Below are 26,140 nucleotides of genomic sequence, written 5' to 3'. Positions count from 1 at the left end.
CTACCGCCGATGTCTTTACCGCGAGGTTGGACTCCGAGGGTTCGCCGTCAACACACCGCGCCTACAGCAAGGTGAACTCCCACGGGACATTGCCGACTACCTCGCTGCCATTGAGAGGACCCCTCGACGACGACCGTCCCGTTCACCGTCACCAGGTGGCTACCTGTCACCGCAACACCGACCATACGATGGCCCAGACCGGGGCCGGTCGGAGAGCCCATATCCGGAAAAATAAAAGCATGCAGCAACCGATGGAGGTGCGGTTCCTGTTCGTGAAGCTGACGAAGATCCTCCGCCGCCGACGAAAATGCCGAAAAGGCGATCTCGGCGATATATCCACGAAATGCCACCATTCCTAAGAAGCCTCAGAGAAAACAATACGCAGGCAAAAGAAAACCTGACGACACGACGTTCCAGCCCCATGTCAACATGACGCAGCCATGATCCGACGACGAGGCCTAACTGCAACGCAAGACAAAGAACCAAGACCTCGACGTACTGCTCGGAGGTCATGCAGTCACCGCCTTAATAGACACAGGAGCCGACTACTCCGTGATGAGCGGACCCCTTGCCACTCAGTTGAAGAAAGTTCAGACGGCATGGGAAGGCCCTCAAATCTGGAAAGCTAATAATGCCGACTGGAATCTGCACGGCAACAATTACGGTTCATGACCGGACCTACCCTGCCACCTTCGTTATGCTCCAGCAGTTTTAGCGAGACATCATTCTCGGCATGGACTTCCTGAAACAACACGGCGCAGTCATCGACCTAAAGGCGAAGTCGATAACACTCTCTGAAGATCAAGCGATACCACCGGAGAGCTGTCATAGACACCGCGCCTTGATTGTGCTCGAAGATCAAGTGAGCATCCCGCCTTGCTCCAGCATTATTTTTTCTGTCGGTACCTAACCACCCGCAGACTTAGAAGGCGTCATCGAGGGCGGCCAACGTCTACTGTTGAACTATGAAATTTGCGTCGCAAGAGGGGTCGCTCGACTGCGCGGAGGGAAAGCGAAAGTGATGCTGACAAACTTCAGCCAGGATTTCAAGCACATCAACAAGGGCACGACGATCGTGTACATCAAGGAAATTGTGGTAAACTATTAATGCGTTTGTCCTCTCGGATGTCCTTTACCCCGACAACCGCGGTTCCCGAGCCAGACTTGAACATAAATCCAAGTCTTCCCATGATTAAGCATCGAAAGCTCATAAATCTGCTTGACGATACAAAGAGTGCTTTTTGACGTCATCGAGGATTCGCCAGACACCACTCGCAAAGCATTGCATAAGAACCGAAGGGTGCGCTCGACCACTCCGTCCTTTAATATGCACCCAATGCACGGTGCACGGGCGTTTTTTGCATTTGGTCTCCATTGAAAGCGGCCGCCACGGCCCGTATTTGACGCCGCGCCGCCGGGCGTATCAGTGCAATGTCAAAGCCACTACATCACAACGGTTGGTAATTACTTACCGCAATGTGGTTAGCTGACGATATCCTTCATATAATTGTGAAAATGTCAATCAGAAAGTTTTGGATATACGTAAGAGACTTAAAGAAAGAAGGGGCGTGTGGCAAAGTACACATCGCGTGTTAATTTTTACTGGCGTAAAAAGAAAGGACTCGGTGTCAGAAAATTGTCATGTGGCTACGCGCCCTTGCACTACAGGAATCTTTACTCTAATTATTAGAGGGAACTGTTGCGTTAGCTGCAATGAGAGCTGCACGCAGGGCAGTTCGGTCAGCAAGGGAATGATGGTTATTGCAGGGATTCGCCTAAACATCTCCCTGCGGCATTTAAACAGCTTCATGACTTCGCAAAATTATAACTTTCAAGAAATGACTGCTTCGTAGATTAACGTAAATAAACAAAAACGAAAGAGTGCAACACCTGGATCAGCACGTAAGCCTGATATTGAAGCAATTACGCAATGAACGAATCAGTTGGCTAGAGCCATAGAACGCAATTTAAAATTTCCCGCAGGCAAGCCAGTAGGTTGGGACCTTTGGCACGTTACGATTTGAACACCTTTCATGTTAGTAGAGCCTTTGTGCTTTCTTTATTTACTAATGCATATATTTCTTTCAATATTTGACAATAAGTACATATAAAGCAAAGTAAATATAGCCACAAAAACGTCTTTAGGCCACACGCTCGAACATCAGACAAATACATGTAATAACCATCATTCCCATGGCGGTTAAACTATCCCAGCACCACAGTTCGCTCTAGGAATTATTGTAGCAAACCTTTGCCTTGCGCACTGAAGAGCAGTGTCTTCGAATAGTCTCAGTGGAAAAGCCAGTGGTTCATAACAGGCTCACCGCTCAAGACAGCGCGTTTCCTTGGTAGGTAAAATTGCGGTAGGATGTTCGCGCGTCATGGAAGGAGCACTCTGGCTGCTATCGTCATCGCCAGACCAAGTGGCAGATGAACACCTTGCTTTAACATTGGAACTGCTTAATGGCACTGATATCCCATGAGCATGCTCGCACGTAGCATCATGACATTTTCTTCATATTTCACAGGTTCCATCTTTTAGCCGAAAAAAAATAAACAGCACTGTGTATGTCACTGGGCATGTCTCATTGCATTATCCCTTATGATTCTCTGCAACTGGCTAATGAACACCTTGATAATAAGTACGAAGAAAATGTAATTATATTGGAATGACTCATTAGATGTGCGGACCAAAAAACAAAGCTTGCGTTTATCAATAGAATTGCAGACAAAACATACACCTAGTTTTAATCGCATAGAATGCACGCGTCCGTATTGAATAAAGCTTCGTGCCTGGTATCTTGGAGACCGAGTATATTATGTGTGCTGACGGTTATTGCCACATACATGCATACATACATACATACATACATACATACATACATACATACATACATACATACATACATACATACATACATACATACATACATACATACATACATACATACATACATACATACATACATACATACATACATACATACATACATACATACATACATGCATACATATGCGTAACTGCCGTCTTTTACTCTGACAACCTGAAAGTATTATACCCTTGATTTGTCCGCCATACTCAGTTAATACATCTCCATTCAGGACACTGGAAGTCGCAAAGAGGAAGAGGTGACTGAGGCAGATCACAGCTTCCCTCTTCTCTGGCTGCGACATCTCCGAGCGTGGCATGCCCTGCCACCACTGGTGCAAGCCTTGCTTCCGGTCATGGTCTCCCTGGACAACGAGCGGCCAGCATCCTTTTTTCGGCTTCCCTACTACGATGCCCGCGCACTGCCAGCTTACAATTTTGCTGGCCTTGGTCAAGTACGTCACTATATGCATCCGGAAACATTCGTGGCCTTCCGCATGAGTTGATGCACTAACTGATGCGGCTTAGCGATTCACGTATCATTGCGATTCGGGACGCCTCTAGAAATTATCGTTTTCTTCATGACCGTATAAGCCTTATAACCGACATTAGGTTGCATTTAAGCATTTTGTCATCTCTATTGAGAGTGCTAGTTTTATTGTACTGTAGGAATCGGACACATTTCCCCCGTGAATTATGTGAACATACACTCCATGCAAACAAGGGTCACTAGACTTGCAATAAGTACGTTCAATGCCTGCACCCAGGCGAATGTAAAGTCATGCTAGAATGAAACCCAAACACGACAAAGTATAAGGCTAATAATTTCGCTTTACACATTCGCCGCTGTGCATGAAATCGTGGTTATTCATTCACACCTGCTTAGCTTTGGGTCCAGAGTGCTCGCACAGCGCGAGGCTATGCTGCGATCACATATCTCATTTCGAAGTATCCCCAAGAAAGAGGTAATATTCTTTATTTCTTCCAATTGTAGTTTTATTTTGACGGCATTGTACTCTGTAGCACGTTGGCGTGAAATTAAAACATTAACTCTGGTTTTAGGTTATAGCTCGCGCGTTTGTTCACCGCACCAAAGAGTTGCTGAGCAAGAATCCAGCCATGAGTGAACGCGGGAACAGTTTCTTGGGAGCAACCGGTGTCATCAACCCTGGCGCCACTTACTGCCTGGTCAACGGCCGGAAACAGGTTGGGCCACATTTTTCTTTGTTCTTTTTTCTTGCGCTTGAACCTTGCAATGCACGTGGTGAGCTGCCACCCCAATGCATGTTGTAGATTCCTTGCGTTCTAGTCAACTGCTTGGGCGGAAGTTACTAAACCAGAAGGAAGCCATGGCTGTAGAAGAACGCGCTTGAAGAACTCTTGACAAAGTGAGCAACAGATATAGCGAAAGGCGGGAGCATTTCCTTTATGTCAGCTAATTAGAAGAAAATGTTTGCGCTCGGAGAGAACCACTGCCAATAGGCTACCCACCGTAGTAGCCCATTGGTTATGGAGTTGCGCTGCTTGATGTCGAAGTCCCGTCTTCTACGCCGGTCGCAGTGGCCGCATTCTAATGGTTGCAGAATGCTCGTGTACCGTTCATTGGGTGCATATCAGAGAAGCCCGGGGTGGCCCAAACCAATGCCATGTCTGCAAATACGGCGGGCATCTTAATCAGATCGTAGTTTGTGCACGTAAATTTTAAAATAGTGCACATTTTCATCATCTTCCTTTTTCAACCGGCTTGAAATTAAATTTTTCAAAGCCCGTTCTAAGTTCTGAATTCGTTAGAGTTTGTTCGTTGACTTGACTAAAATTTAGCAGGCACCACATTTTCCCAGTCATTCGCAGCTGCAGAGTTTGCTCTCATCTGAAGGAATTTCACGCGATAATCACTACCCGGTTTTACGTATACAACACTCGAATAGAATTTTTACATGGTTAATGTTACCTGGTAATGCGTTTTTATTGCTTTTTTTTCACGTGGCCCTTCACCGCCTGCACGTTCGACATCCGGAAAGAGTGACCCAGGATGACAACCACAATCCGGGCATCGCGTGTGCGTTGTTTAACTAAGATCAATATATTATTACGCGTATATTACTAAAATTTGGCTTCAAAACGCATTGTAATTTTGTAAGCTCATCATTTTAAACAAGATACTCGGTTACTCGTATCTAAATAAATAGGTATAAAATAGCCCGACTGCAGGTTTCCAAAACAGGACAGCTAGTAGGGAAGCCCCATATTAAAACCATTACGCCACGGACGCATGCATCGACAAATGGCATAAAACACGCTTATGAATTTCTCGCGGGCAAGCGAGTGCGTTGAGACGCCTGGCGCGCTTCTATTTAGTGACCTCGACAGACGGAACAGCTGCAATTAGCAGAGATTAGGCGTTTTCATTGGTTCTTCTGCATTTATACAAGTGCATATTGCTTTTAAGTTTAGGATAGTTAAGGTAGATAACGCGTAATAATTAAAGCCACAAGCATGAAGAGCAGACAAATGCATGAAACTGTTCACATTGCCAAGGCGGCTGAACGATCGCGGTGCCAGAGTGGCCTCTTGTAATTATTGCAGGCAACTCCCCGATCTGTTCTGTCAATTTTATTCCCAATATCGAGTTATGTGTATGCGCTGCCATAACATACTGAAGTAAGCATAAGATACACTGCATTTTATTAAACGTGCTTTATGCAAACATCAACAAATACAAAGTGCAAGTAGGCTTAAATTTATGCCGTTTAAGCATTTCCTCCTGATGGGCGCTGAGCGTAAATGTGCATATGACGAGGGCTCAGATTTGTGCAAAAGAACAGTTATGCAGATCGCAAACACTAAGAATTGCTGAATGCGAAGCTCTCCTGAGCTAGCAAGGCTACACTACGTGGGCTGCAAACTTTAGTTAGAAACTCGTCCCTCAGCCACCTACTATTGGCTTTGCAAAATAAAGGACAATTTTTAATTCAGAAGTTACTGGCGTTCAATCATAGGACGCGACATGTTCGACCTTGTGAAACGCACCTGACTGCTATCGTCTGGCGAGAGATCTTGGGCGACCAACGTCTCCAGTAACTTCCATGTTCATCGTGAGGTCCAGGATCTACGTGCTCTCTTTTTACAAATAAAGTTGTAGCTATGCGATGCACCTGAAGCACCAGACTACTCAAAACAATGGCTCCCTTATTTGGCACGTGTCCGTCACCTAATCGTTGTATTATCAGGCTTCTGTGCTGGCTCACGGGGTTCAAAAGCAACAATCCTAAATGTTTTTTTTTTTTTTACATAGCATTTCTATCTGCGTCTCAAGGTCACAACTCATGGTAAAATAAACGCACAGACAGAAAGATACAACAAACCGCAACGTACGTGAAAGAGCCGCAGTAAGGTATCGCTGTAAATTTCGGCCTTCACGCAACCCACAAACGACTCGTCATGTCTGATTCGGTGGACGTATAGTTACATGTATGGGTGTGTTCACGACGACTTCGTTCCCAATCTGAGTAGCTCTCCTGCAGCACGTCCATCAAAAATATACTGCCATTCGACGGGAACTACCAGGTGGGTCTTCATCTGTGCGCATTGACTTTTCGTGCTAGTGGTAGCTGCAGCCACCTCGACGACTTGCAGCCGGCAGCATTGTCTTCGTCCGCAGAATCGCCCTGGAACGGTCACTTTGTCACGAAGTGCACCTTTAGCCAACCACCATCGTGCGGACAATCTTGTAGCCATCCTGGATTCGTTGCAGACTTGGCGACCCACCCGTGCAGCTTGCTCAGTGGTTATGGGGGTGCGCAGTGGGGCGTCAGGTTGTGGTTTCAATTACTCACTGCTGCGACGGCATCTGATAGTTACACAACGCTGTAGGGCTGCTGTGCAATCTCTAGAATGCACATTAGGTACCTCCAGGAGGCCAAAATTGTTCTGGAACCACTCTACTGCGACATTTCTCATAACACGCTGCGAAGTTTCGGGACGTCATAACCAAGTTACTTTTATTATTTGTAGGCAAGAAAAGGCTGCTCCGCGTGCGGAAAGCCGATAGTTTCAAAGAATGTATTCAGATTCACAAAGCTAACATATCGACGAAGTAATAATATCCTCCCCCCTCTAGATGCGTAGGATTTAAAATAAGTTATAGACGTTTCATATAGAAGAGCAGCTTAAGAGGTTAAACGTTCAGATATGTTGGTGGCGACAGAACGGAAAATAAAGCCATATACTTTCACTTTGCAACTTGTCTTTGTGGAGCAGAACGGCATTTCCCGACAAAGGACTCCAAACGCCACAAGAGGTTCCGAGCGGGTGATCTGGGACCAGGGCTCCACCTTGAAGTTGAGCTATCTGGCCTTCTTGAGATCGCGTCGCGTGAACGCCGGGACGACGAAGCCCATGGAGCGGCTACCGGGAATCCGCCTCTCTCGAGAGCAACTCTTCCTCACAATGCATTGCGCCCTAAGCTGCTCCATGGGAACTGGCAACGACACCAACGCCCGACAAATGACAACCCGCAATAAGTGCGTAGTGGACTACATGACGACACTGAAGCACTTCTTCCCCGGGCCATGTGCGAATTCTAGGACAATGAATAACCTGGACGAATGTAGCTACCTCTAGGCTGCTATTAAAAATTTGCGAGAATTTTACATGGGTATACATTAGCGTTGCTTAAAGGAGAAACTGGTCTGTGTGATTCGATATGCAGTTACCTGCGTTTTCAAATCGAACATCTTTTTTAAATGACGTCGTGCTTACCGCTTCTTGCCTTTTGTTAAAGTCTCGCCACAAGATTTGCATTATATCATCCTGATCGTTCGATAACACACTCGACACTGTCACTGTGTGGTTTCATAAAAAAAAAAAATCGATGTGACCTTCGTTTAGGCCGCTCGCCTTAGCTGATGTCTTAAACGCGGTACCCCTGACGTCACTTGGTCGCTTCCAGCATCTTCATTATTACAAAAAACGTCCTTGGAGATTTGTCTCCGAATATTTGCTGAGGCTGCATCGCCACCATCATAAGGACCACAGAAAAATGGCAAACCGGAATTTCTTTCTGAAAATCCGGGGAAATCACGTTTTCAACTGCTATAGGGAACGATAAGGCAAATAAATTGCAATATTCTAAATGCTCTCAATTTAATTTTGTAAAGGCACCCACCCAAGCAAAAGTGCACGAACCAGCGATCCCGTGAAAAAGCCGATTTTGTTCTCCTAACGTAAACTGATATTCAGGAATGCACCCCAAACTTGGCATTGCTTGCGTTCCAGTGCCCTCGTCAATTGCACTTTGTGCGTCTTCATTATGAAGAAATTTCGTTTGTTTTTCGGCAAGCCTGAGATCCGCATATTTTTGTACACGGGTGTGCGGCCCTTGAATCTATCGCTATTTTAGGGTAAGGCAACCTCTTGAGGGGCCCAGTACACTTATTGCAATATACGGGAGCCTCATCTGTGTTGGAAATGTCGCTCCGACACAAGGAGGCATTTCTATTCTACGAGGGATGTTCTAAAAGTAAGTTTAGTAATTTCTTTTTTTTTTAAAGAGGAGACGGTGAACCAGGTGGAACAAACAATTGCTGTAAAAATCCATGCCCGTGGCTGGTTAAACGACGAAAGGAGCATCAGCGGCGGAGTAATGACGCGTGCGCAGAATGCCGAAGACGAGAGATTAGCAGTAGACCGGCGTGCCCGAGGTTATTCGAATACAAATCAAAGGCAAACAGACGTGTGCTGACGAAGGGATTGCCAATGAGAGTGCGTGCTGTTATCCGGTATGAATGGGCACGTGGTACTAGTGTCTCCGTCATCCATGAGCGTCTACAGATCGTGTGCGGTGAAGATGTCATGTCTCAGGCCTTGCATCGCAAGCCACCAAGTTTAACCAGAGTGGGTTCTTTAGTATGATTGCACGCTACGGCCAATGTCTTAACGTCGGTGTCGGTGGCGACTGTGTGGAAACAGTGTGCAAGGTGGGTGGTTCATTATGCCATTGTGTATTCGTTTCGGCAATAAAGATTATGTGTGAAAATAAATGACGAAACGTACTTTCGAAAATATAATTACCTCTTCTCGTACCGTTAAAAAAGTCGCAGTTTCCCCAAAAATTCGAATCGGCGATTGTGATACCAAGTCGATGGACAGCTGTACAATGTAAGGATAGTTTTACTGACCGCGTAAAATTGTGAACATAGGCACACTGACCAAACTAACAAGCCTGGTGTCATGCACACACAAGCAAACACAAACACATCCCACTCTATGACCGTGGAACCTCGCCGTCAAAACGCTGGCGCGAGGAAACGCGGCAGCAGCAGCGAGCGAACCGACATTCGCGCTGTCATCGCCTGAGCGCAAAGTCGGCGCCGAGGACACACAACATACAAGAAGCTACGAAACACCGACGCTCGCTCCAACGCAGATCGCTCTCAAGATACGGCGGCGCGACCGCGGGCTGCCGCCTCATGCGCAGTTGTAGCCGGAGTAACTTCACGTCCTTCATGCGGAATACGGGCTATTGTATCGGCTAATTTGTACTCAACATTCTTTGTCACCACGGTGCCGTGTGCTAAATGGCTTCGCTGGTCATCGATCTTCACAGAGTGGAATGGCTCATGATATTTTTTTTTATTTCGGGCGCGTAATGTGCCAAACAGCCTGCAGAGAGAGTGAGTGCCATAAAAGTGCATGCGGTGCCTAAGCATAGAGATCTGCAAGCCGGTTTTGGAATTCCGTCCGAAGAAACGCATTCAAAACTCCTGTCAGAAAAGTTATGTTTAGAAAAGTGGTATTCTGTTGCATTTTATTTCCTAAAAATTGGTCGGCTAACTTTTATAATGCCTGCAAGGTTTAGTACCATGACACTAATCAGCTACATGTCTTCTAGGGAGCTACTACAGCTAAGATTGCGAACCCATGCTCAGGCACCATGTTCAATGAAAAAAACTTAGCTATGTTCAAAGCTTTTACTGAAGTTGCACTGCCGTCAGCTGCCTCTGATAATCCTTTAAGAACATGTTTACACCGAACTGCATGCCTCAATCAGCGTTTATTCAAGATTTTCTTGTGAAACGTCGTGTTCATCGTTGACGCTCACAACGATTCCTTTTGTATAAAATGCAGAAAAAGCAGTATAAAGGCTTTAAATTCCAATGTACGATAGTCACGCGAGAATCCCGCACAACATTCTTTCTATGTACACATATCTGGCGCATCCTTTCTTTAGACATAAAAAGTCTTACTTACAAATAAAACTTACAGAAAGGACAACATAGTAGTAACATGAAGATCCGCTGTCGCGAAGTCTGCGCTGCATAACATGAAAAACGTTCAAAGCCGATGCCAGATAGCAATACATTTTGTTCTACACTTTAATTAGAACATTTGAATGCATATTTACAAGATGCTATTCCATAAAACACCAAATCAGTATATTCAACAAAATATCATATTTTGTTGAAAAATTTAAATAGTCAGTTGCGGGGTTACCTTGCACACTTGCGCACTGCACAGAATAACTACATATGCTTAACTGTGGGAGTAGAAGTCTCTGATACGTATTTTGCCCGTGTCACTTGTTGGTTATTTTGTTTATGTCTTCCGAATTTGAGGCCTGGTTTAGAAGCCGATCTTCTTGCGATGAGTCTCGTTCAGTGCAAGCTCACTTTAAACGCAGTCACTGCTGTCATTTGACGTACAGGCGCTCTCAGAATAATTCGGAATGCAACACACGCGGCCGCTCGCTGACGGAGCGCGCCCGTGGAAAAAGTAGTACCATGGTCTGTGCGTGCGCGGTCTCCCTAGCGAGCAGGGTTGGCTCCCTAGTGCATCTAGTTTGCGTTGCGCTGCTCCAAAAGAGTTGCCCTAGGTGCGCCTTAACGTTTTCTCAAGGAGGCTGGGCCGGTGGTGTCTGTGACAAGCTGTGCCTGCGCATTCACTCGCGTTGGAGCATAAGCGCTCGTGTCTGCGTGGTCGGGTGCTTGGGTGCCTTTTTTTTCATTTTTCATGTGGGCCGTATTTATCATTTGATCAAAATCTTTATGGTAGATGACCGTGACTAACGCGGGCAAAGGGCAGTGTTTGCGTCTCATGCAACCGTGATGATATCGGCAGCTCGATTGATAAAGAGATACGAACATATTTAAACAATGACAGTTACGTGAATTCCGACCTATTACAATCGAGGCAACATGCTGAAAAAAGTGCCGATGAATGTGCGGAGAAATATAATTAAGCTCAGTTCACAAGATATACCTCAACGTGAGATATGCCGCCTCACAGGAAAGTCTATAAGTGCGGTCAACCGAATAATCCGAGCATAGAGGGATGAAGATGGCTGACTCAAAGATGCAGCACGATCAGGACGACACCGATGCACGTTGCAAGAGTCCGACCTGATTGTTGCTGCAGCCGTTACCGATCCTTTTTAGAGCGCCCGCCAGATCAAGACAGCCCTCAACCTGCAAGCCAGTGAGGAAACAATTAGAAGGCGCATGCGAGAGGCTGGTCTTCATGGATTTGTCGCGGCACAAAAGCCACACATTACGGAGTGCCAAAAACGCCGGCGGCTTGAGTTTGGCAGGGCATATGAGCGCTGGACGACTGGGAAGAATGTAAGGAAGTCATATTCTCAGATGAATCGACATTTTCATCTAGATGGGATTAAGAGCGCCGGGTATGGAGACCATACAACTGCAGGTATTTTCCTTTTCATTCTGATCTTTTATGTACAAATTCTTCGGACGCGCAAAAAGTCTTTCATCTGAAAAGACCATTATCTATTGCCCCCTTTTCGTGCAGATATGAGCCTGGGTATGTTTCCGAGATCTACAACAGCAGTCACTCTGCCCTCAACGTTTGGGGAGCAATTAGCAAAGAGGGCCTCGGTCCAATAATCCGACTGTTCCCATTGTACACAGCTGAAGATTACAGCGAAATTCAAGACTTCCACCTATTGCCATACGCTCTTGACGGGCCATTTAATGATGGCTCCTACTTGTTCCAACAAGACCTGAGCCGCTGCACATGGTCAGCGCTGTGGAAAAATTTCGTAGAAATGTGGTGTTCGCGTTCTTGACTTGCCTCCGAAAGGTGCAGACTTCAATGTTATGGAGAGCGTGTGGGGCAGGATGAAGGAAAGCTTATCCAAGCTGAATCTTGGAGGGCCAAGTTCCGACGAGCTCTGGCTCGCCATAATGCGCGAGTGGAAAGGCCTTGGTGAGAGGAGGGACTTCGTAGATGCGCTCTGCGAGTCAGTTCCACGCTGCCTACAAGCTGCAATCGCGTGGACATCGCGAGATGGTGATTGCGGAACATGCCAACCGCTTTAGACGAAACGAAGTTACGTTTCGATTCATTTTGTTTTCTGTGGAAAAAATGAACCCAGTGTTCTTCTTGTTATTTATATTTACTATGTTCTCCTTACTATGTTTCTCTTCATTCAGCTCACACAGCCTACCCTTGATTATCATTGTATATTCCCTCTGAGCAAAAGAAAATTAGTATGAAAATGAATATCTACACCAACAAACGCCGACACGGGATCAATACGTAAGAATACTCGCTTCTAATGATCCAGATTCCGTGATTGATTGGCGCACAATATATGCGAACCACGTAATGTGGTGCGCCAATAACTGACTGGAGTCGTGAAGAGTTCATTAAAGTGCCCTTTGAATGGATGTATGAATAGATAAAACTTTATTGGATCTATTTAAATGTGGTTGGGCCCCTAGACGTCCGGGAGACCCCTGGCGGACATCTCTAGGCAAGCACGGTCCACCAGCCAGAGCTGGTCATGCGAGCAAGTGGCCCGAAGAGCAGCGTCACACGAGGAAAAGGAATCAAGTGACCTCCTGTGCATGAAACTGGCCTTGAGGAACGTGCCGCGTTATTTCATCTTGTAAACTCTTTTATTGCCACTATCTCAGACACACCCGCTAAGAGGGGTCATGTATAAGTGGAAATTGTCCTCGTTTTACGAAGGCATCAGTACCACGGATTGGGAGATAATTAAATAAGAACTAATACTTCGCAGGACAGGCTAACACGGTTGAAAAAATAGGGCAGCGAGGTCGTTGTAGCCAAGCCGCCTCACTAGCACGTAATTACGCAAAGCATTGCTATTACCTCCCACACGGGATGCAGACCATGGCGAGAATGCGCTGCACGGCGTCCACAAGCCTTTATTTATAGATTATGGTGCATGCTGCGCCGCAGAGATTCATTCGCCCAGCCCCAACCCCCCCCCCCCCCTTGCACAATGCTAAAGGGCACCTAGCGCTACCTTTTTGGCGCAAGACAACGCCAATCTAGATGCACTAGGGAGCGAAACTTGTTCGCTAGGGAGGCCGCGCATGCGCAAATCATGCCTGTATTTATCCACCGGCGCGCTCCGCCGACGAGCAGCTGCGTGTCCGGCATTCCGAATTATTCTGGGGGCACCTGTACATAGGAATTGCAGGTCTGAGACGAAAATTGCGTTATAGAGTACACTTTGTCACATACATCTGACATAATTTTTTTTTCAATTCATGGCATAATCGATAGGTTTTCTGGAGTTTATGGCAATGGTAATGTATTCCATCTTGATATGGCTGTAAAATGAACTGCTTGTTTGCCATAATTAGTGCGCGCTTTGGGCCCAGTGAAGTTATTATGTACCGCGAAATGTGTTGAGTTAGTGTTTGTTAGAGATGATATAGAAGTTATCGGCAATAATATTCTGTCATTGATCAGTTTCAGAAGTAAAATGGGAAGCTTGTACTTGACAATGGCGACAACGTCCAGAATGTTATTTGCTTGTAGTAGCTGTTTAGCACTGGCGGTTATTCTATCCTATTCGCGATTATTCTAATTGCCCGGTTCTGGATTGTTGATATCGGCTTTAGGTGAGTCGTGTACGTGTTAACCTAGGAGGTCATGCAGTAATTAATGTGGGAGTGTACAAACGCGAAATATAGGGAGAGCAACACAGGTCGTGAAAAGAATGGACATGCCCTAGTGAGAAATAATATTCCATGCAATAACTCCTTTTTGGTATGAGTTATATGGCGATGAAATTTTAGGTTATAGTCAATAATAACTACATACTAAGTATGTAGATTCTTCACTTGCTCAAAATAAATGGTAACCAATCGAAATGGACAGTATGCATAGCGATGATTTCTTGAGATGAGAATGAAAAAAAATTGTAGTTTTAGTGCGAAAAATGGGAAGTCTCTTAATCTTGCACCATTCCAACAAGTGTCTAAAATCACTATTAAGCCTGGCTGCTAGCGTTGACAGATTATCACCAGAATCAGTTATTGTAGTGTTATCAGCATGTGGTATACACTTAGAACATCTGAGACAGTTAAGGCAGGTGAATAATATAAAATAAAAAGAGTAAGGAGCACTGAACGGATCCTTGCGGTGCGCCTAAATTGGTCATTCTGGGTTTAGTATAAGCACCGAAAACATTGACAACCTGGTTTCAGTCTTTCAGTATAACAGCAGGATATGTTATACCTATTGATTCTAGCTTAACATTAAGAATCTTGTCGCCAATGCTAATTAATGCCTTTGACAAGTGCGCAAATAAGGATTCTGCGAATTTACCATCATCAATGGCTTCTCTTAATTGGTCAGTAAGATATCCAAGTGCTAGGTCGTTAAAGTAACCGTATAGAAATTCAAACTGGTCAGGTGGAATAATGAATTTGTTTAAGTGTTTTATCAGTCATTTTTGGATTATATTCTCGATGAACATTTCTTAAGGGTAAAACACAGATACGCGCATATTTAAATAGTAATGAGCGATCGCGTTTCTTAAAAACTGGAGAAACCTTACCACGTTTAAGTTCGCCATTTAAGGTGTTTATTTTAAACATGAGGGTATTCTTTGCAGACAGTACAAATAAGATTGATTTGAAAATAATTTAACATGACCAGGATGAATTTTATCTAGTCAAGCACTAGTTATTCTTAAATTGTTTATTACTCATAGTACCTCATCATGAGTGGTTTAAAACATATAAAATGACTGTGGAAGGTGCTCTGGTGCGTATAAGTGCTGTTCTGTTTGACATGAGATTTTAGGAAAGAAAAAAATTGCTCAACGCATTCACAGTCATAAGTGGTTCTAAATAAGTATTACTATCGTGAGATATTTTAGCAATGCCATTAGTTGCTTGCTTCCTATTCAAAAATGAGTTCACTATTTGATATTTTTCTTTACATCAGAACTGCATTAAAGTATTTCTTCTTCATAATATTTGGCTTTAGCTTTCTTTAAACCGAGAAGAAAGTGAGATTCATAATTTCTTGTACCACGCATGTAGGTTTTTACTGAATGGTATAAACCCATGGCGCTTCTGGGAGGTGTACTTCACCTACGGGATTTACTGGGTGAAGCCCTTCGCATTCTATTAAGGTGTGCTGAGTGGTCTCCTCATTTTCGCAACAGCATGCACATGCCTCATCTAGTTGCGAATATTTATCCAGCATGTTTTTTTCCTAAGGCAACCGGCTCGAGCCTGAAACAGCAAGGCGCTTCCCTTCGTGTGATCATACAGAGTATCCCTCATAATTTCTTTCTTCATATTCTTGTAAATCCCCATGGTCTTTCTTGTTTCAATTCTCTGCATCCGAATAAGTATCTATTTCTCTCACTTTCTTTCTGATGACTCCAGGCTGTCTATTTACAGCTTCAGTGACCCTGTACTTCGTTACCATCTTGCTTGACCTCTTACTCCATACCGCTTCCACGCCTTGCAAGTACGGATACGTGTACACTTTAGCTTCCTATTTATTTTCATCAATGCTTCTGAGTCTTTCTTCAAAACTAGTTTGCTCTGTGTTTGTTTAGGGACTTCAAAAAAACGCCCAAGCCATGCTACCCTGCTCTGCCAAATTTGCAGTTTTACCGTGGGCTCTCAAAGCCAACTGGCCTACCGATCTTTGGTTAACTTCCAACCCCGACAATATAACCGGTTTTAAGCATACAGTGGGATTTGTGAACGTTAGCTCTAGCACCATTGCACTTTTCCAGATTCCATGCACCACTTTCCAGATTCCACGCACCACGTAATATAGGCTTGGCATGACAGTGCCAACGTGGGAGTGGCCCGCCTTGACCTAAGAAGTCGAGCCTCCGGACCTCATTCCAATAAATGTTTTCACACACACACCACGTAATATTTATTGTGGCCATCCGCTTTCCCCTTTGTTTCAGATTCTCTTGGTGGGTAATCGAATAATCCTCTCCTTCGTTTGAAACGCCGAGGTGCGTATATAATGTTTCACTGTGGATATCAATTGCTCTTGAAATAACATCATGAAACTTTTGGTATCTTCGTTGAAGATAATTACCTATTTTTACGTTCTAAACTTCTGCTCTTGTCGCTTCGCTGCCGCAGGTATCAGGAAGTATCTATAAATCGATTTTACTGCCAGCCAGTAGTACTATGTCGTCGAGATACATTAGCCCAGGCAGCTCGTGTTTCACCATTTGTCTACTACGCATGCAGGATGTATCAAACCGTAATTTTCAATATTCCAGTCCTCTTTCCTTGCCTTTAAGGTGAAGCGCGAACAACAATGGCGAGAAACGACATCCTTGTTTCAGCCCTTGTTGAAATCTCACCTCTTCATTACCTTTCTAACTCGTGCTTGGTTATTACTATGCATCTCCCTCAGCACCTCCACGAAATCATAATATACGCCTTCGTGCTTAAGAATATGCCATAATAATTCCTGTCTCGTTTGTCATAGGCTCCTCTAATATGTAGTAATTATATCGGTAAAGGTGAATTGGGAGCCACTGAAATCTCTATGCACTCAGTTAGTACAAAGCGTCTACCCGGTCTGAACCCATTCTTCAGTTCCCCCAGTACACCATATTTCTCCACCCGCTTAGACAGTTGCAATTGTATGGCTTGAATGCCAGTTTATATATTACTGACGTTACTGTAACGGACGTGTACGAGGTCGTGTTATCCCTATCACCTTTGCCTTTGTAGATGACGTTCATCTTGCTTACACGCCATCAAATCGGAATTTTCTTCATTCTAATCATTGCCGTATGACATTAGTCCGCCATGCCTCGCTCTTTGGACTGAGGTATTTTTGATTAGCTGCATTGGGATTTCATCGCACCCTGTTGCCGTATTATTAGAGATATTTGCTCCTTTCTTTTTCAATATAAGCATCCTTTGCAAAATTTTGTTCTAGCGGACGCATAGTGGCAAGTGCCATCTGGGGGCGTTCAAGGTTCAAGGAACCGAATGCTGCTTTGTGATTGGTGGAAGCGCGGTGCTTGCCTTGGGCTGCTTTGTGATTGGTAGAAACGCGGCACGCGCCGTGCGCCACGCTGTGATTGGTACAGCTTTTACTCACGCACAATGCCGCTGGCGCTGTGCTCACTGCGTGAGATGCCCTTCAAGCTAGATCGCTTTGAAATTTGCAAAAATAGCGTTTTCGAAGAGTACAGGGTCAGGGCAAAAGGCACTATCTCTTACCAATTACTGACTGCATGCTCGCCGAATGTATTTAAGGAGCTAGACATCAAGTTATTGCAACAAATAGCGTCTCCAACGTGATAGTTGGCCTTCCGTTTCTACGTAATGATCCCCCTTCACCGATGCTGCAGACGACTCAGAAGCAATTGAGAAACTGAACGGACACGATCCAGTCATGAGGCTGACAATCTGTACGTGTGACCATTGTTGCGGATAATATTGACAGTCGTAAATAATATGACTGGTTTTTATCAGTGAAGTATAATGCTTTCAATTTGTCTTAAACGCAGTCATCAGAAGAATTTACTTAGATTACCGCATTTAGGCGTAGTTTTTTAGTTAGCTTTTATCTTTCTAAACAAGATCGCTGACGCTTGTCATCAAGAAAACGACATAATTTGTTTTGTTATTTCTCACTCCACGATCCTACTGCTTATACATTGCGCAAAAGTCACACACGCCTAAAGTGTTCTTGATTGAAAAATAAAGAAATAGAAGAGCAATCAATGCGATACTTAGGACGAGACCTTCTAAAAATAAAAATATTATAATGGGGTTTTACGTGTCCAAATCACGATCTCATTATGAGACACGCCGTAGTGAGTGACTGCGGAAATTTCGACCACCTGGAGTTTTTTAACATACACCTAAATCTGAATAGAAGGGCACCTTCGCATTTCGGCCGCATCGAAATGCGGCCGTCGTGGCCGGAATTCGATCCCGCAACCTCGTGCTTAGAAGCCCAACACCATAGCCACTAAACAACTACGGTGGTTGAGATCTTTCTTTTCATCATTCCGGCACTGGAACTCTGACCTCTCTGTGATTCGCTGCAACCTGTAATCTGAATTAATTTTGCAGCTTTCCCTAAAAAATTCCAAGCAGAATACAAATATTACGGTATTGAATATTCAGGGCTGTTGTTTTTGTCCGTATTTCACCTGTGAGCTCCTCACATATTGAATAATAGGTTTCGGCCAACGCCGCAACGCATCTGCCCCTGCACTTTCTTTTCAAGCCGATCCGTCTGACTTCAATACTATTGTGCGTCAAGCGTGAAAGAAAAGGAAATCTCGTTGTCTTTTCCGTCTTTCTTCTTCCTTCTGCACTTTAATTCGAGTACAGTAGATATATGTTTACTCACTTATTCCTGGCGTTCGTTTGGTACCACAATTCTGCATAAAACTTATTCGACAGTGAGTCACCCATTCAATTTTTTATATTATCAGTTTCTACTGTTCTTTTGCGGTTGTTTGGAAACCATTGTTTCGTAGAAGAAGCAGTGGTTAGGGCTCAACATGCCTGTATGTTCATTTTATTTTACGCATACAGATGCGCGTTTTCCACAACAGCAAGTGATGTTTAAATATATATTGTCCCCAGCGTGATGTGAGACGCTTGCACGACACGCACTTGGAATTTTGGCATTACGGCGCTAGTGACGACAAGTATCTGACTGCACGGCATTTCGCAGCGACATAGACATGAAAAACGTCCCCAGGGCACTACTCATTGCTATTGCGGGGGTATTATTTGCGATAGAAATCTCTGAACAATGGACGGTTATGGACACTAAAGCTTGGAAGAATGGTATGTATATGACCTGGTTAATCTTTTTTTTTCTTTGGAGATGTCTCCTTGAAGCATGAAATTAATGACAGCAGCCACGGCAGCTCATCGCAGTGGCTGCGCTCAATGTAACAGGATTAAACGGAAATAATAATGCATCAGCTATGCCGAAGAACACAGTAATGGTACGTCTAGTGTTTCTAGGTAATGTTGAGCACCATAGTACTATAAGTAGGCAACCGCGTGTCTCAGCGATTTTAATCGTCACACAGCTAATGAGGACATTCCATGTGTACTCAAACGGTGACGCGCGAGATGTATGAACACCTCGTTTATATTGAAGTTCGGTAATTGCGGAAACAGGATAACCGATCGACTATACGCGAAATCGGTAACGTTGTTTGCTAGTAATAAAATTTTGAACAACGACATCGTTACTTTCTCACGCCGCTCGTTGCATTCTCTCACTGACACTGTAATAAACATACCTGAACATTGACGGAGAAGTAGTCCTCTCGATTGCGAAAGGCCTCCGCGTTATCTCCACCGGAATTTCTGATCGGCGCACGAGTGAAGTCTATGCATCCGCTCCCACCAGGAAACGGGGCGACGGGGCAAAATTTCCTCATTACCATTGCCGGTTCATTGGCGTTGGGAAACTTCACCAGCTGCGGGACACAAAAGTCTCGGTGATCATTCTTGACCTGCTTGCGTTGATTCGAGGCGCAGTTGCTTGAGAAACATTAAGGAGATCGTCGGTGAAATTTTGGTAGCTCCCGGCGCCGCTTGATTGCAGTGCGATCAGGATCTGGAGCAGCGGCGGAAGGGGTGACCGCGCTCGTCGTCCTTTTGGCCCAGCGGCAGCGTTCCCAATAGCCGCGGCAGCGCTCGCTTCGAAAAATCAGTACATCGAAAAGCATTCCGCGTCGTTGTGTACACCTCTATGGGATTCTGCCGATCCCTGAGAACTGGCTGTAACGGCGGCTCGTTATCGGTGTGCCTCATTTTCCGTAACATCGTCCACAGGTCCGACGAAATCGGTGAAGTCGGCGAGGCTGTCCTAGCAGTCGGCCATTTTGTTTGTTTCATGAATGTAGCGAAAGCCGCGCTTAAAGTTGCCAGTAGTTGTACTTTCCGTCAGTTAAGTGGCGATTAAGGTTTACCTTGAGTAGAAGATTTGTCTATGAAACCTGCTATGCACCGACCGGTTACTTCATTCCTAAGTTAAGGGTAGGTTCCCTTTGTGAATACGGGCCTCGGTGTAACTTTGTTATTGAGCCCGAAAAAGGAACTTGCACAGAGAAACATTAAATGTAGAAAAATTTAGGGCTTCGTGTGTTCCGTCATTTTGTCTGCGTCCATGTTTGTTCAGGCGCGTTGCACAAGTCTAATTCAGGGGTTATCAACTACCGCATTAGTACGTCTTACAGGTACCATGAACAGATATAGCAAATATATTTCTATTGATCAAGCCTTCTTGATTAAGTCTATGGCTAGTTTTATTTTACGATAACATACATATGTTTACATAATCGAGAAATTGAATGCTTTATTGTCATCTGCACTTTTGGGTTCGTTTTTTTTAAATTTTGCTCTTATTCCCCACGGCTGGTACGTCAGTGTAATGTGATAGATCTCAATTTATTTTCTGTTATTTGAGACATTTCATCAAAATGAAAATTCTCGACACATACTAATATTTGTTTTTCCCTCGCCTACTATATAACGTAACACATGTTTAAAAATAAAAATTTAATTAGACTCGAGCAGAAACTGTCCAAATTTATGACATGACGCGCCAGTTAGTGTGGGCTCCAGAAGGTAGTGTCGCCACCTGTACTGCGCTTTCCAGTGTTTTGTTACTTATGAACCATCTTCCTGCGTTTACGGTTCTTTTCTTAATATTGTTGAAGGACAATTTACCAACGCAGCCCATATCCTTTTTCTCTTAAGTGACCGTTTAGGCTGTAAATGTAAACACCGTCAATTTTCACGTTCTCACTTTACACCGTTAACACACGCAAATCATTAGCCAAGCTGTTAAATATAGCGACACATAAGTATACGATGCAAGTTACGATTTTAAAAACTACAATGATCTGCAAAGTTCTGACGACCGAACTCCATGATCTTAAAATTTGATTTGGCACCATGCTCTTTATACCATTTTTTTTAAATTTGTTCGTCGTGCCTAGCATTAGCTGGGACACCCTATATAACGTTTTCAAGCGCTTGTAATCGCATGGTTTCACAGCAATGTTGGAAGCAACTCGTAGATTTAGAAAGTGTTTATGCACTACAGGTAAAAGCTCACCAAACCATTCGAAATGAAGGATACATTGCTAAATTGCGCTTCAATGCGCCTTTCACTTACTTTCAGCTTTTGTAGGGAATAAGCGAAAAGATGAACTAGAAGAGTCGAGCACACCCACACGAACAATTACATAGCAAGCTTCAACTTAAAATTACATCGAAATGCAGCCGCCGCACCTGGGGTTTGATCCCGTGACCATGAGGCCGTGACCTCGGCCTTAACGGCGTAATACAAGTTCACTTAGCCATCGTGGAGCGAAAAGAAGATTTTAGACAATTGAAAGATTGAGCAAGTGTAAAATTAGAGCCCGCATAAAAATAAACGTCAGATGAGGGTGAAAGAGGCCTGGCAACGGCGCAGTTGTGCATCGCTAGGTGACGGGGGCGGGGAGGGAGCCTCTCCTTTCGGTAAAGTTTAGGATGGAGGTGGCACTTGGGCTCCCGATCTCCTCGTAGTACGCGCCTATCGTTGACTGTGTCAGGTGTCGTAAACTAGCATTCATATTAGCGCTCAAACCTTCATAAATCATATTTTTATATTCAAAAAGCATTTGGTACTCTTTAGTCTTATGGTCAGTGTTCATGCGTTATGGTTCCCGCTGTTGAAATGACGGAAGGCAATTCGGATTTTCATGATATGACTACTGGAATACCTCATGGTCGGTTCTTAACCCAACATGCTTCCATTTATTTATTTATTTATTTATTTATTTATTTATTTATTTATTTATTTATTTATCTATTTATTTATTTATCTATTTATGTGAAGTACCTTACAGGCCTATAGGGCACTGTGTAAGGAGAGTTGCGAAAAATTCCAACAGTGCATACCCAACCAGATGAAAAAGAAAAGGGTGCAATACATGATAAATAAAGTTTGTGCACAGGAATAAAGTTGTGCAGCAGAAAAGAAGAGGAGAATAAGCAATGCGGAAATAATGAGAAAAAGTATAATACATAGTTTAAAGCATACGATAGCAGAAAAAGCACATGACTCCAGAATAAGTACGCAATTCATCAAGCGTTTTATAGCAAATGTAAAAAAAGGGGGAAACGACACGCTTACCTTCAAAATATGAGCCGAAACATAAATAACCATGAGCTTAAACATGAATATGAAACACGCTAAACGACGGCTTCAGTGAAATGTGTAATAAGTTGGTGATAGAATGTACGAGGATTAGGCAGAGATGCGATGCTGTTTGGTAGATCATTCCATAATCCGATGGCTCGTGGAAGTGCTGATGAATGACAAGCTAAAGTGTCACCATAGATCTGTGTGAGACTCAAATGAATGTGAAAGGTGAATGCGAAATGAATGTGAAAGGTGAAAGGAACGTGATCTATTGGACAGTACATACTTGGGCGATCAACCAGCTCAATCAACATACAATTGATCAACCAGCTGGCTGATCAACTGAGCGTTGTCCTCTTCTTCCTTCCCCCCACTCGGGACCGCAAGCACGTTCACTGGTCTTCGTTTTGTTCATGCGTAACAATATTTTTGGCAATGCCGACAGCTTGCTAAACAAAAAGGCTGCCAGTACGTCTGGACACAGAACGAACGAATACTAATGAGAAAGTGGAAGGGGCACAGAAAAAGCACATCAGGACAGAGAGGAATCTTATCTACATAACATAGTGGGCACATTTCGCAACATCAGTGGCTGGAATGCTCATGTAAATAATAATTTAAAAGACGAGGGGTTGCAAATAAATTTAAATCTGGTAGACATAAATATACACAAATTGAGAAGAAATATGGAGGAATTGTGTTTATGTCTAGAACGAGCAGTTCTCCGCAGTGACGTTATTGTTTTAACTGAAGTCAATGAAGACATCTCTTCGGTAAATATGTATACCCTTCATGGCTATACTTGGTATGTGTGGTGCAGGGAATATAGGAAAGGTGGGGGTGTTGTGTTCATTCATGATGACTGGATATCGAATAATATGGAAGCAAGCTTTACTGATCCAGAAGTAGTGGGACTTTCTATAAATAAACAGCATGTGAATTATACGTTACGTGCGATATATGGACCTCCTAATATGAACCCGAATGGTTTTCTTAAGCATATTTTTTTGAAACACGCATGAATGAAGCGCGATTACTATTAGTTGGAGACATTAACATAAACACAATAGATCTCTGTGTATGAAATCCGGTTTTTGTAAGATGCTGTTATATACACCTGGAATATCTTGTGAATTGTTAAATTTGGGGAAATAAAGGGCAGCATGTGATGTTGATACAATAACTCTGTGGCACACTTTTGTTACATACATTTAGACGCTCTATTTACTGCCTGGTTGGTTGACAAGCGCAATTTACTTAGACCAATCTATTGAATGCTATTATTACCAAATGTATTTTTTTAAATTAAAATTAACCTGAATGAGTTGAATTGAATGTATATCGTAGGTATGCGTGAGGCTTGTCAGTGCAGCGCGATAGGAAATATGCTTCTAGAATCCCTTTTAATATGCTCGCGTAGTTTCGTGCAAAAGGCGTACCCATACTTGTCCCGCGTATTTGTAGGCAGTAACTCTCCTCAATTTCGAAGTCGTTATGTGTTACAACTAATTCAAGGAGAGACAAGCAGACTTAATAGAGTGTTGTGGATTGTGTTTACACAGCGCTTGTTTTATCGAAGATAAACCATCGGGGATTGGAATGTTGGTGTATAAGGCCGTGCCGTCTAGAGTTTCGATAATATCTTTTGGGGTAGTGTGCCTTTAGCATTATTCTCTTCCATAATTCTCAGTAGGCGAGGCGTATGTTGTACAAATGATGCAAGTGTTTTTGTAATGTAACCAAGGAAGTGGTTAAGGAATGGGGAGATGGTCTCTGTCAGGGTGTTGTTGTTTGATATGATCTGGCACCCTTTGATATTAGTGGTCTATAGTCCAGTGGATGAAATTATATACATCTTTGGAAGGAGGTAGAAGCGCCCGGCAGTTCTGTTACTTGTGTTAAGAAATTGGAATTCTTATGGTGTTAATATTCATCAGCCAAAAGTGATTTCAGCCTGTTGGTAATTGTCATTGTGTAGGATAATGTCGGATTGTTATGTAGCTTACGGTATTGTTCTGGATTGTTTAGTTGTCTGTAAGCCTTGTGCTTGTATTTTTCTAATGGCGAAATAACTATACTTCCACTTTTATCTGGTTCCTTAATAAGAATGTCATTCCGGCAATTAGGATTTGAAACGATACGACTCTCCTACTCAGTTGTGTTTTTAGGCCGCTTAGTTGTCTTGAATCGGCTTATAGTTTCTTTACTCGCAGTTTTAAGATATAGGTCAAGTTCTATGGCTTTTCCTTCTTCGGGAGCTCAAGTGAATTGGGCTCTAAGTGGTGTCGTCCCGGTATCTGGTGTGTTCTCTGCGAAGAAGTGTCCGATACGCATTAATCGGTAAAGTTCTGAAAGGTCCTTGTGAAGCTCGAATTGGATTTATTATTCCATTTGAGTGTGAACGTTTATTCAATAAATCATGAATTATGTACAAAACAGTTTGGACCTATACCTGCAAAGGCTAGTGGCCAGTCCAATATAAAAATTACATGCAATTCAGCCGCAGAGCGCGAAGGGCTAAAGAGCAATTGAGATGGATACAACACTATAACATAAAACTGTATTAGAACAAGTTTACAAAATACACGCAACGGATCCAAGAGAAAAATATGACACGAGAAGAAAAGTCCCACAAGAGTTTCAGACAGAGGTTCATTGCACTTTTAATGAAGATTCGGGGTCATGTTAAAATTTATCGCTGCTTTAACCTATATCGCTAGTTCATTCCACATTTTGACACCACCGAAATGGATAAAGTGTTCAACATGCACATTGTTACATTTGGGCTGGTTAAAATTGCAGTTGGATGCTTGACTTGTACTACGAGAAGGTAAAACAAAGAATATTACCGGAAGGGGAGAAGAAGTGTTTATGATACTGTTGCTCAACAGCGGAGTTTTATATTTGCGCAATCGATAGTACTAGATTATCATGAAAAACGTTGCTCCCGGAATGATTCCGGAGTAACGTGTTGTTATGAGACAATAGTGTGTGTGTTGTTCGTAGGACAAAAGTTTAAACCCTTGGTGAGCACGCCTATTTCTCCTTTACTGAATGTTTTTGAAATGTCCACTACATTAGACAGGTGTAATTTTGTGGAAGCTTCCGCCACGTCTGGTATTTCTAGATTGGAGGTCCCTCTTCTTGACGTGAGGTAGCTGTTTTCCTGGAACGTTGTTTTTTGATTGAATTTGCTTTTTTACTTCGTTTTCGAACTAAATTTCTGGACTGCTTTTCGTCATAATGCTCCAAATATTTCTTCTCATCCGGTGTCACAGCTATGTTCTGAAGTCTGTGGCTAAAGCTCTCGATCTTCGGAATGTTCCTTGGGGATATTCGAAAGTGGAAGTGAAGCATTGTTCAATGTTGTTTACCAGTTTGCACGATTGTGTAGTGGCAGTGTGCCCAGAACTGGTGTAATCCTCAGTGTTGTAGCGATCCACATCGCGAGCGGGGTAATGAAGAAGAGAATACGACGACGTTAGCCGGAGGAGTGTAGCAATAAATGGGTTCTACCGGCAGTACCCTAGTGAAATCTTTACATTGGCGCAGTTGACAACAGGAACCTGTGGAGAAGAAGATGAACGTCGCGTTAAACGAAGGGCAAACCACCATGGAAGGTTACAAAGCAAGTGACGAACACCATGCCCGGCCACTGGACGATGTCGGCACGCCTGATGTTCTATGGAGCATTCCAAGTGCCTCCGGGTTTAATTCTGACAACAACGTCTCTAAAGGTACCGTTTAGTGGTTTAGTGTCTCAGCCACTGACGTACGTTATGACGACACATTTTAATGTACTATCAAAAG

The 26,140-nt window shown here is 43.7% G+C and overlaps 1 protein-coding gene and 1 long non-coding RNA gene across 9 annotated transcripts in view; both read left to right on the top strand.

Annotated features, from left to right (window-relative positions):
- Positions 1 to 26,140, top strand: part of LOC135895916 (uncharacterized) — a 210,004-nt gene that overhangs the window by 44,651 nt on the left and 139,213 nt on the right. For 3 of the 8 annotated variants that reach the window (XM_065424194.1, XM_065424201.1, XM_065424167.1), the window contains exons 13-15: positions 3,103 to 3,324; positions 3,932 to 4,075; positions 7,130 to 7,516. The exons of the other annotated variants lie outside the window; for them this stretch is intronic. In XM_065424194.1, coding sequence (XP_065280266.1) covers positions 3,103 to 3,324; positions 3,932 to 4,075; positions 7,130 to 7,492 — 729 coding nt within the window. In that variant the 3' untranslated portion in view covers positions 7,493 to 7,516. Of the gene's footprint in view, positions 1 to 3,102; positions 3,325 to 3,931; positions 4,076 to 7,129; positions 7,517 to 26,140 lie in introns of those variants that run through there. 8 annotated transcript variants of the gene reach the window in all.
- Positions 18,784 to 26,140, top strand: part of LOC135921051 (uncharacterized) — a 30,892-nt gene continuing 23,535 nt past the window's right edge. Inside the window, exon 1 of the long non-coding RNA XR_010570426.1 lies at positions 18,784 to 18,963. This is a non-coding gene — a long non-coding RNA (uncharacterized lncRNA). The remainder of the gene's footprint in view (positions 18,964 to 26,140) is intronic.

This window comes from Dermacentor albipictus, chromosome 8 (assembly GCF_038994185.2).
Source record: "Dermacentor albipictus isolate Rhodes 1998 colony chromosome 8, USDA_Dalb.pri_finalv2, whole genome shotgun sequence".
Taxonomy (NCBI): domain Eukaryota; kingdom Metazoa; phylum Arthropoda; class Arachnida; order Ixodida; family Ixodidae; genus Dermacentor; species Dermacentor albipictus.
Note: the sequence above shows the minus strand (reverse complement) of the source record. Positions and strands in the feature narration are given on the sequence as shown.